At 45.3% G+C, this 17370-nt stretch overlaps 1 protein-coding gene across 2 annotated transcripts in view; it reads right to left on the reverse strand.

Moving 5' to 3' along the window:
• The window catches only part of c1qtnf12 (C1q and TNF related 12), a 79734-nt gene that overhangs the window by 41633 nt on the left and 20731 nt on the right, over positions 1-17370 (reverse strand). Inside the window, exons 2-4 of one of the 2 annotated variants that reach the window (XM_063032982.1) lie at positions 15307-15444; positions 5239-5355; positions 1813-1924 (exon numbers count right to left, since the gene is read on the reverse strand). In XM_063032982.1, coding sequence (XP_062889052.1) covers positions 1813-1924; positions 5239-5355; positions 15307-15444 — 367 coding nt within the window. The remainder of the gene's footprint in view (positions 1-1812; positions 1925-5238; positions 5356-15306; positions 15445-17370) is intronic. The other variant, XM_063032983.1, reaches the window with a different exon arrangement.

Raw genomic sequence — 17370 nt, forward strand, 5'->3', positions numbered from 1 at the left:
CCCTTTATGCAATAAAGTTGCCTCTCGGGTTCCTATTAAATCGTTCCCCTCTCACCTTAAACCCATGCCCTCCGGCTCTTCAATCCCCAACTCTAGGAAAAGAGTTGGGTGCATGCTCCTTATCGATGCCCATCATGATATACTGTCTGCTACATGTCAAGGAATACAGTCCTAGCATAACCGTCTTCACTGTTCACTCTATCACCCACTTCAGTGTCAACTGCAAACTTATTAACCATTCTTATCCAAATGGTTGATCTGGATGACAAACAGCAATGGGCCCAGCACCAACCCCTGAGACTTGCCACTAGTCATGGGACTCTAGTCCGAGGAACAACTCCTGCTCCCATTTCCTTGAGCTCTTGTGCACTATTTGTTCAGCTGTGAGGACAAGGACTGCAGAATTCAGACACACATCTATCATGGCTTCCACCTGATGTCTTTCTTCCTCTCGTTATCCTTGCAATGCCTCAGCGGAGGGTAAGAACTTGAAGAGGCGGCTGAGCCAGCAACTTAAGCTCAAAGATCACCCTTGGGTGTCCATCAGAGTGGCCAGCTTATAAACCTGCCCCGTGGTGCAGAACAGCAAGACCTGGGCGCAGACCCACGCGAGCCTGTGAGCCAGGTTTCGATTGCAGCTATAAGGGTGCCAAGAATGAAGCCTGTGGCTTCCTCTCGGATGGGGAGAGTGAGTCACTTCAGTTGGCAGCACACAGTAGAAAACACAATATGCTCCAACTTGTCATTACATAGATTCCTTTCATAACTGGAAAGGAAAATATACTTAAGTCTCTTTATCTAATATACAGGTGATGCCATAATTACCCAACGACTTCTCCAGCTTATTCCATGTGGACTGAGGAGATTATTCCCAAGTCTGAGCAACCTACACAGAATGCTGGAGGTAGTCAGCTGGGCAGGCAGCATCAATGGAGGGGGCTAAACTGTCAAATCTTTCAGGACAAGATCCCTGCATTGTTACTGTTTTACCTTGTCCTAGCTAAATGCTTTGTGCAATGAATTAATCAAGGTAAGCTTTTCACAGCACCTTGGTATGTGTGACGATAATTAACCAATACCAATACCAGTTTTTCCTGCTAGCGTTGACCTGTTATTTTCAAGTCATAGAGAAGTTCGGCCCATCTAGTCAATGCCGAAACCATTTACCCTCCCTGGTCCCATCGACCTGCACTGGGACCACAGCCCTCCATAGGCAGCATCTATGGAAAAGAGTACAGCCGACGTTTCGGGCCGGGACCCTCTGACAGGTTCTTAAACCCATCCTGCATTACATCCTTCATCCCGTGTAGGTCGAAAACGCACCGACGTATGGAACCTCCACCTCACCTCCAGCCTGGAATTTGGTTCAAAAAGCAAAACGCTGCAGATTCCTGACATCTGAAGTAAAGATGGGACATGCAGGAAATACTCAGCAGGTCGGGCCACGGTGGTGGAGGGAGAGAATGTTTCAGGTCGATGGTTCCCAATGACAGGTCACCCATTGTTGAATTTATACACAGTTTATGTTCTTTGTGCGGTCTGTACCTAAACACCCGTGAGACAGCTGAAGCAGGTTTTTGCACCTGTACTTGTGCACAATAAGCGTTGACTTGAACCCTATTTCTTCTCTCCACAGATGCTGCCTGACCTGCTGAGTGTTTTCTGTTCCCGCTCTGGAGGTTTCAGTCCCGGAGCTGAACACGGGACGGCGTCGCCAAGACAAATTCATAACCCTCTGCTCCTTCACTCTCTCACGGATCACTCTGCTCCAAGCCCCTGCCTCCCTTCCGCTCCCCCACATTCACAGCTTACCTCGTACCATTGCTTTAAATTCACGCATCAGTATCTCCTGTGTGACGGCAGCCCCCGCTGGCCCGGGGGGTCCCGGTGGCCCTGGAGGTCCGGGGGGGCCGGAGAGGCTCGGCTTGGGGGGGGGGGAACAAAGAGAAATGTTGTTGTGGGATGGTACAGGTTCTGGGAGCAAAAACAATGTTAGCTATGTCTGTGTTTGAGGGCTTCTGACTTGATCCCTGAGCAAGAGACTCCTGGGATCGGGTGAAAGGTTGGACTGATACCCTGGCCAATAACTGCACAGCACAGTTACATTAAATGATAATGCATCCTGGTAAAAGGAACAATAGTGCGGACTATTATCTAAATGGGGAGAAGGCTCAAACATCAGAGGTGCAGAGAGACTTAGGAGTCTTCGTGCAAGGCTCCTAGAAGGTTAATCTACAGGGTGAGTCTGTAGTAAAGAAGGCAAATGCAATGCTGGCATTTATTTCAAGGGGAATAGAATATAAAAGCAAGGAGATAACGCTGAGCCTTTATAAAACACTAGTCAGGCTGCACTTAGAGTATTGTCAACAGTTCTGGGCACCATATTGCAGAAAGGATGTGTTGTCATTGGAGAGAGACCAGAGGAGGTTCACAAGGATGATTCCGGGAATGAAGGGGTTAACATATGAGGCACATTTGGCAGCTTTGGGCCTGTACTCACTGGAATTTAGAAGAATGGGGGGAGTGGAGATCTCATTGAAACCTACTGAATGTTGAAAGGACTAGATAGGGTGGATGTGGAGAGGATGTTTCCTATGGTGGGGGTATCCAGAACTAGTGGGCACAGCCTCAAAATTGAGGGGTGACCCTTTAGAACAGAGGTAAGGAGGACTTTTTTTAGCCAGAGCGTAGTAAATCCGTGGAATGCTCTGCCATAGTCGACGGTGGAGGCCAAGTCCGTGCGTATATTTAAGGTGGAAGTTGATCGTTTCCTGATCGGTCAGAGCATCAAAGGATGTGGCAAGAAGGCAGGTGTATGCGGTTGAGTGGGATCCAGGATCAGCCATGATGGAACAACAGAGCAGACTCGATGGGCTGAATGGCCTAATTCTGCTCCTATGTCTTATGGTCTAAGGAGTGTATAAATTCGGCATCACACTCAATTCCAGTAGCTTTCTAACAGACAGATTAGGTTTAAAGTAGTCCCTATACCAATCTAAATTGACAATATTCACCTTCATATTTTCAAATTTACTGGGCCGATCTTCACAATCTTAGAAACTATGTCTGAGAATGTTATTCACTAATGTGGCAGTGATCCCTTGATAGAGGCAGCATATAAGATCACTGCAGCAAACACAAGGGAGATGCTGGAAACCTGGAGCCACAGACGAAATGCTGGAGGAACTCAGCAGCTCAGGCAGGTCTGACAGACAGTCTAAGCCTCGGACTGAGCCCCTGCATTAGGACTGGAAAGAAAGAGGTGAGAAAGCCAGTATAAAAGGGGGTGGGGGGGAGGCGAGTGGAGCAAGAGCTAATGGGTGAGAGGTGAATCCAGGTGAGGAGGGAAGGTGGGAGGGGGGGAAGTGGTAGGCAATTTGAGGGAGGGGGAGAGTGAGAATTATGTAAGAAGCTGGGAGATGATTGGTGTAAATGACAAGGGGACCGAAGACGATGGAATCTGATAGAAATGGAGACTGGACCGTGGAATAAGAGGAAGGAAGTCGTGGGGGATCCAGAGGGAAGAAGAGTGTGTGATGGGCAGATGGACATGTGAGTGGAGGTGATGGAGGCAGGTGAGATGAAGAAAAAAAAAGGGACAGAGGGAAGTGGTTATTGGAAATTAGAGAACTCAATGTTCATGCCATCATGGTTAGACACTACCAAAGTGGAAAATTAGGTGCTGTTCCTCCAATTTGAGTCTCGCCTCAACATGGCAGTACAGGAAGCCGTGGACAGACATGTGAGTGGAACTAAAATGGCTGGCCATTAGAAGATCCCAGTTGGTACAATGGGAGGATTGAAGGTACTCAGCAAAGGGTGACTGTCTATTTCCTTCCATGGATGGCACCTGACCTGCTGAGTATTTTGCGTTGCTTCATATTGATTGTTGCTGATAAGATTTGCCTTGGAAAGGTCATCCAGAAAGTCACGAGGCATGGGATCCATGGAAACTTGTCTGTGTGGATTCGGAATTGGTTTGCCACAGAAGGCAGATGGAGGTAGCAGATGGGAGTGTATTCTGCCTGGAGGTTGGTGGCCAGTGGTATTCCGCAGGGATCTGTTCTGGGACCTCTGCTCTTTGTGACTTTTATAAGCAACTTGGATGAGGAAGTGAAAGCAGGGGTTAGTAGGTTTGCAGATGACACAAAGGTTGGTGGTGTGAATAGTGCAGAAGGTTTTTGTAGGTTACAATGGGATGTAAACAGGATGTGAAACTCCACAGAGAAGTACTAGATGAATTTCAATCCAGAAAAGTGATGCACTTTCGGAAGACCAAACTTGAAGATGGTGTACAGGTTAATGGCAGGATTTTTAGCGGCATGGAGAAACAGGGCAATCTTGGGGTCTAAGTCCATAGATCCTTCAAATTAGCCACTCAACTTTATTGGGGGTCGGTAAGAAGGTGTATAGTGTGGGGCCTGAGCCACGAGGTAATGTTGCAGCTCTGTAAAGCTCTAGTTATATTTGTGGCTACTTCATTATAGGAAGGACGTGGAAGCTTTAGAGAAGGTACAGAGAAGACCTAACAGGTTTCCGCCCGGATGAGAGAATATCGTGTCTTATGACGAAAGGTTAGGCAAGATAGGGCTTTTCTCTTTAGGCTGAAGGAGCATCAGAGGCAACTTGAGAGAGGTTTATAAGATTATGAGAGCCATTGATAAAGCAGACACCCAGAGGCTTTTCTGCAGAGCAGTAGAGACCAAGCATTTATGGAGGAAAGCCTAGAGATGTCAGAGGTAGGATTTTTAACACAGAGCGTGGCAGGTGTCTGAAACACATTGCCAGGGCTGGTGGATACAATAGCGACATTTAAGAGACTCTTAGGAAATAGATGTAAGAAAAATGGAGGGTTACGGGCTGTGTAGGAGGAAAGGGTTTGATTGATTATGGAATGGGCTGGCACAACATCATGGGCTGAAGGGCCTGTATTGTTCTATGTCCTGTGCTAGGTTTGCTCATTTATCATTGGTCAAAGGCTTACAACTGGCCTAGGGATAGCTGGGCTGTGTAGTGAAGATCGGTAAGGGAACCTCTTTCGAGTGTTGTGCAGCCGCTGCTGTTGTATCTTTGGGCTTTGAGTCTGGACGTGGGCAGGACTGGGTTAAGCTGTGTGATTGTGCCAATGGCCACAGTCACGGTCTGCGGCTACCTGGCTGCCCAATGAACAATATCCCAGGAATGAGTCAGGATCTGGACAGGGAGAAGAGAGCGGAAAAAAAAAATAAACTGGAATACCAGTACTCTTTTCCGGTTGGGTCTGCATTTCTTGTTTTTCTTGGCTCCATCTCGTTGTACAAATTTAATCCAGGATGAATGTGGATCCACCGGACGGTGCTCTCGATTTTCTGGGAGCTAGGAACAAACAAACTGATTACTCCTCCAGGCATTCTTCTGTTACATTACCTCCAGATCCCCTTCACATATCAGGGGTATCAATGCTGGAAACAACACACCTTTGAACTTTACATGCCAACTGCACCCATTTCAACCCTGCAAGACAATACTTACAAACCTGGTGTATATCTCTGCGGGCCTTTACATACATTTATGGTCATGAATTACCTAAGGAATTTCTCCCTTTCACACCAGGCTTCTAAGGAATGGTGACAAACAACAGGAATTCTGCAGATGCTGGAAATTCAAGCAACACACATTAAAGTTGCTGGTGAACTCAGCAGGCCAGGCAGCATCTGTAGGAAGAGGTGCAGTCGATGTTTCAGGCCGAGACCCTTCGTCAGGACTAACTGAAGGAAGAGTGAGTAAGGGATTTGAAAGTTGGAGGGGGAGGGGGAGATCCAAACTGATAGGAGAAGACAGGAGGGGGAGGGATAGAGCCAAGAGCTGGACAGGTGATAGGCAAAAGGGGATACAAGAGGATCATGGGACAGGAGGTCCGGGAAGAAAGACAAGGGGGGTGGGGACCCAGAGGATGGGCAAGAGGTATATTCAGAGGGACAGAGGGAGAAAAAGGAGAGTGAGAGAAAGAATGTGTGCATAAAAATAAGTAACAGATGGGGTACAAGGGGGAGGTGGGGCCTTAGCAGAAGTTAGAGAAGTCGATGTTCATGCCATCAGGTTGGAGGCTACCCAGATGGAATATAAGGTGTTGTTCCTCCAACCTGAGTGTGGCTTCATCTTTACAGTAGAGGAGGCCGTGGATAGACATGTCAGAATGGGAATGGGATGTGGAATTAAAATGTGTGGCCACTGGGAGATCCTGCTTTCTCTGGCGGACAGAGCGTAGATGTTCAGCAAAGCGGTCTCCCAGTCTGCGTCGGGTCTCGCCAATATATAAGTTAAGGAATGGTGAAATAGTTTGGGACAATGCCTTCCAGAATTGGGAAGAATGAGTGGTGGTGACCTCAGTGAGATTCTGAGGGGCTTCATCAGGAAGATCCTGACAAGTGGTTTCTCCTCATCTGTGATTAGCAGCGTGGTTTCAGAAATAGGACTCACTCACGTCAGAAGATATAAGGAGGGTTCCTCCCCTCTTGGGGTTGTGAATCTTTGGAAATTACTACTCCAGAGAGTATCAAAGGACGAATAGATTGAAGGTTGATCCATTAAGGAGAAAAGGGTTCTATTTTCATTTTTTAAAAGGCTTACTGGTTTAATTTAGTATTGCCGTTAAATTTCCTTACCTGCGTAGTTTTAAATGGTGCATTTCTGGAGGACATTAAATTTAGAAACTGCTAAAACTAGTTAGTTGAAATCAGGTGACTCGTGATGTTACTTTAGAATAGAAATCTGCAGCTAAAGGTGAAATAAATTAACTAAATGAAATGAAATAAAGGAACTATTTTAAGGTGTATGCAAGGTGGGTGAGGTATTGCAGCTGTAGTATTTGGTGGCAGTCAATGGCATAACACGGTAAGTGACAGTTCTGAGTTGATAGGCTGGAGTCTGAGCTTCACACAGTGTGATGTAACAGGGAAAGGGAAACCACAAGGCCCCTTTGTTCCGGGAGCTGGGTGTATTGTTTGTTTGGATAATGCTGAGCTGGTTGGTAAAAAAAGGCCAGGACGACGAGTGAGGAGGGTATGGCAACCCAGAAGCTAGCATTGGAACCCTTGCAATTGTCCAACAGGCAGAGGGTTCTTGCTGCCCTCGCAGATAGGAGCAATGAACATGCAAACTGGCCACAGCACTGAGGTACAGGAGCCAATTAATTTGGGTGAGTGACAGGGATTATAGTAACAATAGGAGACAGTTTAGTTGGGGAACAGATACTTTTCCTTGTTGCCTGACTGGTGACACTTAATGATATCTCCTCAGAGCTGGAGGGGATCTTCCAGCAGGAGGGGAGAGATCTGATGGTCAAGGTCCATGAGGGTACCATTGACTTACATAGGATAAAGGAGCAGGTTTTGTTGAAGGAATATTATAATTGGGGCCCGAAGTAAATAGCAGATTATTACCTGAGCCCACCAAATTGGCAGAGTGAAAAAGATCAGAGAACTGAACGCTTGTTGCAAAGACCTCTGTTGGAGAAACGGGTGTCAACTCATGTACTGTGGCATTGGATTGGAAAAAAGGGAATTCTTCTTTTGTGACTGGCTTCACTTGAATTGGAATGCAACCAGCAAGTTGGATAGCCAGGGCTTTAAACAGAGCACAAATAGAAACGCGATGATCTGCTATCTGTGCAGAATTCCTGATGGTCCAGAATTCCCAAATTCCCAGTGCTGCAGCTCACGCTCCCTTTAAACCCACTGGCACCAAGCTTCCTGCGCTCTCCTTCCCATTCAATAGGGAGCTGGTTCCCAACCTCCCATTAAACTCCATAGCTGTGTAACAGCTACTAAACATGAATTCAGAGCAGGCTGATGAATTAATAACTATAACATCCAATAGTCCACCACCAAAATCCCAAGGGTGGAAAGAGTGAAACCTAAAGTAAATCCGAGGATGTAGATCTGGTGACGGAGAATTCATATAGTTAAAACAAGTATAAAAATCAATACTGCAGGAGAGAAGGGTGAGTAATAAGAATTGGAACCAGCATACATGCAGAAGGATATACTTCCTGTAGAATGAGAAGAGAGTACATGTCACAAACACAGATCTGAACCATCTTTATCTCTCTGCATGTGCCATTAATGAAAAGGTGGGTGAATTAATCACAGCCGTGGAAAGATATGGATAACATCTCACAGTATGCCCAGAGATGGTCCAGCGTTGGAAACTAAATATGGGCAACCCCCACCCCCACAGTTTACAGAGAGATTGTTTCCAGATCACAATTTTCCGTAATACAATGCTACGTTACCTGCATATGTGTTTGTTAGGAAAAATGTGTTTATTTATTTACTTTTTTCACATAAATTTTACAAGAGTGAATTTTTATTCCACAGCTCAGATGATTTGGTTCTGATTTGTGAATTCCAGAAGGTCGAACTTCCCTTATCGGCTGGCCCACCTCTTTTCCCATTCCCTCTCTTAATGTCTGGAAGGGAAAGAAAGAATGGAAAATGAGATGGGATAGAGAAGAACAGGGTAAGTTTCTCCGGTTAGCGGACGATTTCCCTCCACACCGCTCTGACGTAGTGGGGAACCGCATACAAAGCAAGTTACAGCAGTGGTTTGCCATTGCCTTCTGCTGGGTGAGTTTCCAAAGAGATCACCAGTCCATAACCCAGCACGGATGGAAAGTGTGCAGGGGAGCCGGCTGGATTCAAACTCGGGACCTTTTGTCCCGAAGTCCGACGCTGATGCCATTACGCCAGCAGCTGGGTCACATATGGGATAGATAAGCAAAATTAGCGGTAATAGATTAATTAATGGAATATATAAGGAATAGTTTTCTAGATCACTGTGTTGAGGAATGATTGAGAGGACAGATTATCCCAGATCAATCATTATGTGATAAGAAAGGTCAATTGATAACCTGGTAATTAAAGGAGTGGGGTGGGGTGGAGCGTGATCATTATATAAAAGAATGTTAGGTAGGGATTGAACTTGACAGGAACTCAGCAAGACAGGCAATATCACAGAGCGGAATAGCCGTCGACGTTTCGGGTTGAGACCCCTCATCAGGGCTGGAAAGGAAGGGGGCAGAAGCCAGAATAAGAAGGTGGGGGGGGATGAACCATTTTCCTTTCCAATACTGATAAAGGGTCTCAGCCCGAAACATCGACTGTTTATTCCTACAGACGCTGCCCGACCTGCTGAGTTCCTCCAGAATTTTGTGTGTGTCCCTCAAGATTTCCAGCATCTGCAGAATCTCTGTTTAGAGTTCTGTCTGAAACTAAGGTCCCAATGAAGCAAACTATGGAGACATGAGACACGGATTGGGAAACTACATTATCGGGCATGACAGTAAATATCTATTGATAACCTTCTAAGCAATTAATAAATGTTTGCAAGTAATGTATATCTAACCAGGCCAAAGAAAACCAGATGAAGTGCCCTGCAGTGGATTTTGTAGAAGATGCAGGTTCACTGATCGTCACCGTCCCAAACTGCCAGAATTGTAGAATTTTTCCCAAGACTGGGAGATACCCAATGTAACCCCTGTACTAGGAAAGAAGGAAGAGGAAACTGAGGACTACAGACCAGGTTAACGTGGGGAATGAGCTGGAACTAAGGAAGCGGTTTTAGCAGACATGGAAATAATAAAGGGCTTGTGTCAATGTCATTAAAGAGAAATCCTGTTTAAAAAATCAGTTGGAATATTGAATTGACTTTATTACTTACATCCTTCATACACGAGGAGTAAAAATCTTTACGTTATGTCTCCATCTAAATGTGCAATGTGCAATTTATAGTAATTTCTAATAAATAGTATGTACAACAGGATAGTCAATATAACATAGAAATACAATTGTATCAGCGTGAATTAATCAGTCTGATGGCCTAGTGGAAGAAGCTGTCCCGGAGCCTGTTGGTCCTGGCTTTTATGCTGCGGTACCGTTTCCCGGATGGTAGCAGCTGGAATAGTTTCTGGTTGGGGTGACTTGGGTCCCCAATGATCCTTCGGGCCCTTTTTACACACCTGTCTCTGTAAATGTCCTGAATAGTGGGAAGATCACATCTACAGATGTGCTGGGCTGTTCGCACCACTCTCTGCAGAGTCCTGCGACTGAGGGGGTATGCTGAGTTGGTACCAGCAGAGTAGAGGAGGATGCACCAGTAGATGTGACACAGTTGGACTTTATTAAACGAGGTTATTAAAGGAAATTAGGACAGACAGGACTGGAGGTAATCATGCTGGCACAGATAGAAGTTTGGCTAACAGACAGAAGGAATAAATGGATTAACAGAGTAGAAATAAACGGGTTGGAAAACTGTGGCTGCCATAAGGAATGGGTGGGGAGTCCATGACTACTCACAGTGCCTGTCAATGATCTGAACAGCGAGATCACTGGAAACAACTCCCAGCCCTGTTCAAAAGCTCATTCTTAACTTACAAAGCTGAACAGCCAAGATCAGCAGGCTACTGACCACAAAGTCATTACTGTCCTCCCCTAACGCACACACAGATGCATTCCTCAGCAGGGATGGCAGCAAGGACAGGAAGTTACGAGGACCGGGGCCAATAACAGAGACGCTCGGACTACCCAACAAAGACTGATCTCCATGGCCTTTGGAACTCTGCATCTCAACCCACAAGTAATGACGGGCCTCAGCATGGAGAAATATCATTCTGTTCTTTTTTTACAGGGGAGTTTGTCATCTTTTGTAACGTTCTCTATTGCTGCTAAAAATCCTTGTGCACTGGAAGTGCATAGTAGGTCAAAAACCTCCAGATTAAATCCCTTTCTAAAGCAGTACAATTTATCATTATTCCGTCACAAAACTGAAGTAACATTGATGCACAGACACCAAATCTTACAGGACAGAATGGGAGTCACAGTAGTTTTGTGCCCTAGTGGATCACAAAGGGACAAGTCTTGGAGGTAAGACATGGAGTGAAACAGTGTCACTGTGAACATAGAACACAGAACATGGAACAGTACAGTATAGTCCCTTTGGCCCACAATGTTGTGCCAACCTCATAACCTACTCTAAGGTCAATCTAAATCCTTCTCTCCTATATATCCCTCCATTTTTCTATCATCCATGTGCTTATCCTCAAGTTTCTTGAACGTCCCTACTGTATCTGCGTCAACCACGACCCCTGGCTGGGCGCAAGCACAAGTGATAACAAGAAAAGGGAGTTCTGGGCAGGTAGAGAGCACAGATGTAAGGGGAGTAGAACCTGCCAGTGTTGCCAAGGACCCCTCCCACCCGTTCTACAATCCTTCTGACCTCCTGCCACCAGGCAGAAGGTACCACGGTATATAAACGAGGACTGTTAGGCTGGGTAACAGCCTGTGAAACCTCTGAACATCTGGTATTCATTAGTTATGACAGCACCAGTAACAGTAATACTGTTGAATATTTTACTATTTGTCATAACGGAGACGCCTCTCTTTCCCTTATTAGAGAGAAAGAGAGAGAGCCTGTGGTATGTCGAGTTACCGGGTGAACGAGTAGTCTTTGGCGTCTGTGTCTTTATTGATGCTTTAAGTGCTCGGTGGAGGGTGCTGATGCTTTCTTTGCTGGTTGGGGGGGGGTTGCTTTGTTGCTGCTTGTGCGGGAGGGATGGGAGTTGGGGGGGCTTTAGGGTTCTAACATTTAACTGTCATTCATTCTTTGGGGCACTCCTCTGCTTTTCGTGGACGGTTGTGAAGAAAAAGCATTTCAGGATGTGTATTGTATACATTTCTCTGACATTAAATGTAGCTATTGAGACCCATATGCATTTTATGCCATCTACAGAATATTTGTTCCTCTGTTAATAATATTGTGTTGTTATTATTTTATGTGCTGTATGTGACATATCTGCTGTGCTTTGCAACTCGGTCCCAGAGAAACATTGCTTCGTTTAGCTGTAGACAAGTGTAGGGTTGAATGACAGTGGACTCGAACTCGAAATGCAGCCCTTGGTGTTAAATCCCGAATGAATGATATAGTTGTGGTTGTACGCAGGATTCCACTCCTGACATTGGGTTTTATTGGAGTGAATGGAGCCAAATTTCAGAAGCATAAGCCAATACACATTCCCTGCGATCTGCGGCAGTCTGCACATGGACTGGGATGTCCTACAGTTATTATGGACAGACCAAACCTCTGCTGAATTATCGTGGTGAAGGGAGGGACTGCAGGAAATTCCAAGTCTCTCGCTGCTACTGAACTGCCAGTTGCTGTCGTGAGGTCAGTCATCTGGGAGTCAATGTGCCTCGTAGGCCTTCCAGTATTTTCTGACTTGGCCACTCAGGGCTGCACCGTAGCAGCAGCCAAGATTTATCCATTCACTTCTCAAGCCCGAGGCGGAAAGCCGCGAACCTCCTTTGTGGAGACAGGGACGTCCTAATATGTTGAACGACCAGCTGGCCAAAGAATGAGTTCATTAGCTCAGCAGCTAAGGCGGTGTGATAAGGAGCAGATAATCTGGTTTTAATAATGGATAAAGGTAGGCCAGAACACCAAGCATGACCCCTGCTCCTCCTCGCACTTACGATAGTTACTACAGTCACTTTGAGAGAACGGTGCCAGAGGTTTTTACAGACCCAGACGACTTCTTCCAGTGTGTCCGCAAAATGGTTTGTTCTTCTCTTCTCATGTCTCTTTTTCCTTTTCACGGAGGCTGGGATCCTGTTGGAGTCTGTGATCTACAGCTGCAGCTCAAACTACGGTTCTTCTCGGGCATTGGGTTCTCACGTTTGGACTCGCCGAGCGGCCTGGCGTTTCGACATTGCCAGTGCGCCTTCAGGGTGCGGTCCTGTGGACGGCCCAGACCCTTGCCAATGCCACCAACTGAAGTGTCATGAGGGATGGAAAGATCGAGACAGCAGGCGGTGCACACTCCTCTCGAAAGAAGGTCCCAGCACTCAACGATCTCTCTCGCTCCCGATGGTGAGTGAGAGTCTTTTGATCCTCGAGTTGGGGAACTCAGGCAAGATCACAAGGCTGTGAGATATGAGAGCTACATTGGCCCATAGAGTCTGCTCTGCCATTTCATCATTGCCAATCCATTATTCCTCTCAGCCTCAATCTGTTGCCAAGCGTCGGGGCATATTGTAACATCGAAACTGTGAGCTACTGGTCTCCCTTGTCATTGCAGAAGCGATATCTCTTTCTCCCTAGGTAGTGAGAGAGAGAGAGACCATGCTGAGATGTCAAAGTGTTGGGATGGACAGTAGTGATTTTGATGGAGTCTAGATTATGGTCTTTTTGCTTACTATTGCTCGCATGGTGGGTGGTGGGGGGGTGGTTTGATCCTTTCACTGGAGCGGGGGGGGGAAGGTTGATACCTTTTCTGCTGCTTGTCCATGGGGGAGGAGGGGCTATGGGGTTCTAATGTCTTCTGTCATTCATTCTTTGGGGCCCTTTTCTGTTTTGTGGACATCTGTGAAGAGTAAGAATTTCAGGTTGTTTACTGTATACATTCACTGACATTAAATCGAACCATTAAACCATTGGACAGGTCCTAGGCTGAATACCTCTTCAAAATAAGAGCACACATTGCGGTGGCATCCTTCCTAAGCACTGCTGAAGCAAACTACCACAAATGCCGCAGATCGGAAATAAAAACGGGGAACGCTGGAAAACCTCTGTGGGTCAGGCAGCATCTCTGAAGAGAGAGAGGCAGAGTTAACACTTCAGGTCAACTCTGACTCCCTGTGCACAAAGGTTGGGCATTGTCAGTATTTTCTGACGCGGTCACTCAACGGTGCACTGCTGTAGCAGCCAAGATGTATATCTCCAGTTCTGCAGCCTGACGCCGAAACCCACAACTTTCCTTTGCAGAGGCAGAAAGACTGTCCACAAATGTTGAACAAGCAACTGGCTGACGGATGATTCCTCTAGTTCAGCAGCTCAGGGTGAAAACTTTTAAAACCACATCTTGTTAGCAATAAGTTCAATCTCAAGATTGTACAGCAGCCCCAGATCCAAATGCTGATGGTGCAGTAGCCTTGTATACCTTCAAATAAGTCTTGACTCTCAGAGAAGTCATGGGCTTGATCATCTGCCTAAGGTTCGAATCTGGTCTGTAAGTTCAACGGTTCCATAACAAGCCCAAGAATGACCACACACACACACACACACACACACACATTGCAGGTGTTGTACTGAGTGTACGCCCTTCAATGCCTTCCCCGGGATATTCTCCGATTGGGTCCTAAACCGAGGCAATGTGTTGTGTCCTTGAGCAAGGCACTTAATCACACGTTGCTCTGGACGACACTGGTGCCAAACTGTATGGGTCCTAATGCCCTTCCCTTGGACAACATTGGTGTCGTGGAGAGGGGAGACTTGCAGCACGGGCAACTGCCGGTCTTCCATACAACCTTGCCCAGGCCTGTGCCCTGGAGAGTGAAGACTTTCCAGGTGCAGATCCGTGGTCTCGCAAGGCTAACAGATGCCTTTATTATTTACTTAAATATGCATATGTTGTTTGTATACTGTATTTAATGTAGGCACTTCAGTTTATTTTTTAATGTGGTTGTAACTACATTGAGGGGTGCATCATATTCTGATCCATGTGTAGGCTTAACTTGGCTTTGTGGGTAATTAAATATGGTACATCCTGGTGCCTAATAAAACAGAGCTTTTCACCCCCAGTAGGAGAGAGACAAAACTATGGGCTGCCAGGAGTTCACACTGGACAAAAATAGGGAGCTATAACTTGGTTTTCTGGTAGATATCTTTTTGCAAATATTGGTACTTTTCTTTCCACTATTTTTGCTAATTTTTGTAAGTTTGGTTTCTGACACACCTAATAAACAGTAGTGCTAAGCAACTCCAGCCATTTTTTCCTTTGGTCAAAACTCACATATTTAACAAGGACATGTAGGGATTCGTCATTGAAAAAATATTAATAAATTAGAAGACGTTATAGGCAGGAAATACATGCAGCTTCAGAATTTCAAATAAAATAGAGAAAAATTAGCCTGCTATTTTTGTAGTTCCTTTCTGTAATTTTTTTAAGGAATTAATTTCTTTCAAGCTCTCGAGTTCCTTTCCAAAGTCTGAAGAAACCTTTCATAAAATAATTGCACGAAATACTGGAACATATTTGAAACGAGCGATGATTTTTAAAGATATTGCAAAAATCCTGCGGAATCTGGATCCTTTCCGACTTTGAAAAGAGCAGCTAGAGCAAGGCCAGAGAACTTCAAGCCACGGTTGAGGTGCGAAAGCCAAGCCTGATCTGTATAGGACCCTGGAGTTCAAGCCCACTGCCTGCTTTGCTGCCACTTTAAGAGGCAAACTGTGTGGTCATCATCGTGCACCCGGTGAAGAGGAGAAACTCACATGGGTCGTCTCACCCTGCAACGAGGGTGCCACCTGTTGGCTGGCCAAGGACTGGCACTGGCGTCGGAAGTCAGGAAGCTCTCCACGCCCTGTTCTTCCACCCTCCGGCCTGGGAGAGGGGGTCTGGAGGGAAAAACCCTTGAGATGGGGGAAAAAGGGAGAATAATAAATAAAATAAGGAATAAGTTGACTTTTTTTAAAGAAATCAAATGCCAGTATATAGGGAATAAATCAGTTTTCTTTTCACTTATATTTGAAATTTTAAAAAGACTACCTATTTAGTCCTGATACGAGCCCTGTTCAGGGAACTGTGCACAGGTCAAGAGAGGGACAAATTCCTTTAATTGGGCAGTGAGTTGGATTATAAAAAAAGGAACAGGCTCTTTCAGTGCTGGGTCTCTGCTCTTGTGTTCCAGAGACTAGTGAGGCCTACTGCTGCCCTGATGTACACAAAATGTCAGATCTGCCACTGTTTGCTACAAATTACCCCCATTCCTTGGCCATTTCAAAGCAGGCTCAAAGCTCATCCTTGAGGGCAAGGAAGCGGGTTTTGAAAGGGCTAAGCTATAAATTTACAAACAAAATATCAACTAAAACCAGCTCATGTGCGAGGTGACCACATGGAGCGACCCACTGTTGATTTACTGACTTAGCTTCCCACACTGTGATGTGTTAAGTTACAATGTAAACTCCTGTGGATTAAAGGTGCTTGAATGGTAGCTTTTAACAAGTGGCTTGTTGCTGACCGACCCGGGGGGGGGGGGGGCGGTATCTCTCGATTATTAACCTCTTACAACGTGAAAGAGACAGACCGTGGGGATAATCCACAGAAACAAACAAAAATAAAATGTGTTAGAATCATGATAGTATTTTAAAAGTATCTGATTTGCAGTGAATGTCCTTGGCTGTTTTTGATTTATGCATTGTTAATCAATACAATGGTTAAAATCCATGCTTACTTTTAATTTTGCTTTTTAACAGTCTGAATATGCATTAAAATTAGTGTGGGGGGACATTAAATGCTTGGAATATTAATAGAACATAGAACAGTACTGTATAAGAATAGGTCCTTCAGCCCACAGTGTCGTGCTGAATCAATTAAATTTCTAATCAAATGGCAGCTAAGCTAATCCCTTCTGCCTACACAATGTCCATATTCTTCCATCTTCCTCACATCCACGTGCTTATCTAAACATCTCTTAAAAGCCTCTAATGTATTTGCCTCTACCACCATACCAGGCAGTGCATTCCAGGCATCCACCACTCTCTGAGTAAAAAACTTACCCCTCACACCCCCTTTGAAATTATCCCCTCACCTTAAATGCATGCTCACTGGTAGTTGACATTTCATCCCTGGGGGAGGAAACAGATACTCCCTGTGTACTCTGTCTATGCCTCTCATAATCTTATAAACCTCTATCAGATCTTCCCTCAGCCTCCTCCCCTCCAGAGAAAACAACCCAAGTTTGTCCAAGCAACACACACCAAATGCTGGAGGAACTCAGCAGGCCAGGCAGCATCTGTGGAAAAGGGTACAGTCAACGTTTCAGGCTAAGACCCTTCAGTAGGACTGCACTCTTTTCCACAGATGCTGCCTGGCCTGCTGAGTTCCTCCAGCATTTTGTGTGTGTTGCCCATCCTCTCATAGCTGACACCCTCAAATCTGGGCAGCATTTTCTGCACCTTCTCCAAAGCCTTGACGTCCTTCTTATAATTGGGCAACCAGAAATTAATGCAGCACTCCAGGCACAGCCTAACTGGAGGTTTATAAGGCTGCAACGTAATTTCTGACTTTTGAACTCAATGTAAAGTATCAAAATATTTAAAATATAAACATCCATAAAAATCAATAAACCATTCCTTTATTTAATTGTTTTCATCTGATAATATTGTTACTATTATATTAAACGAATAGTTTAACATTTATTGTTAAACTATTAATGTACAAAATCACAACAACTTTAGTTTTTTGTTAGTTCAGAACATGCATTAATGTATTCTGATTAACAACTGTGGAGGTATCATTTGTTGATCTGTGAGGTGAGATTAGAAAGTATTGATAAA

Source organism: Mobula hypostoma, chromosome 25, assembly GCF_963921235.1.
Source record: "Mobula hypostoma chromosome 25, sMobHyp1.1, whole genome shotgun sequence".
Lineage (NCBI taxonomy): Eukaryota > Metazoa > Chordata > Chondrichthyes > Myliobatiformes > Myliobatidae > Mobula > Mobula hypostoma.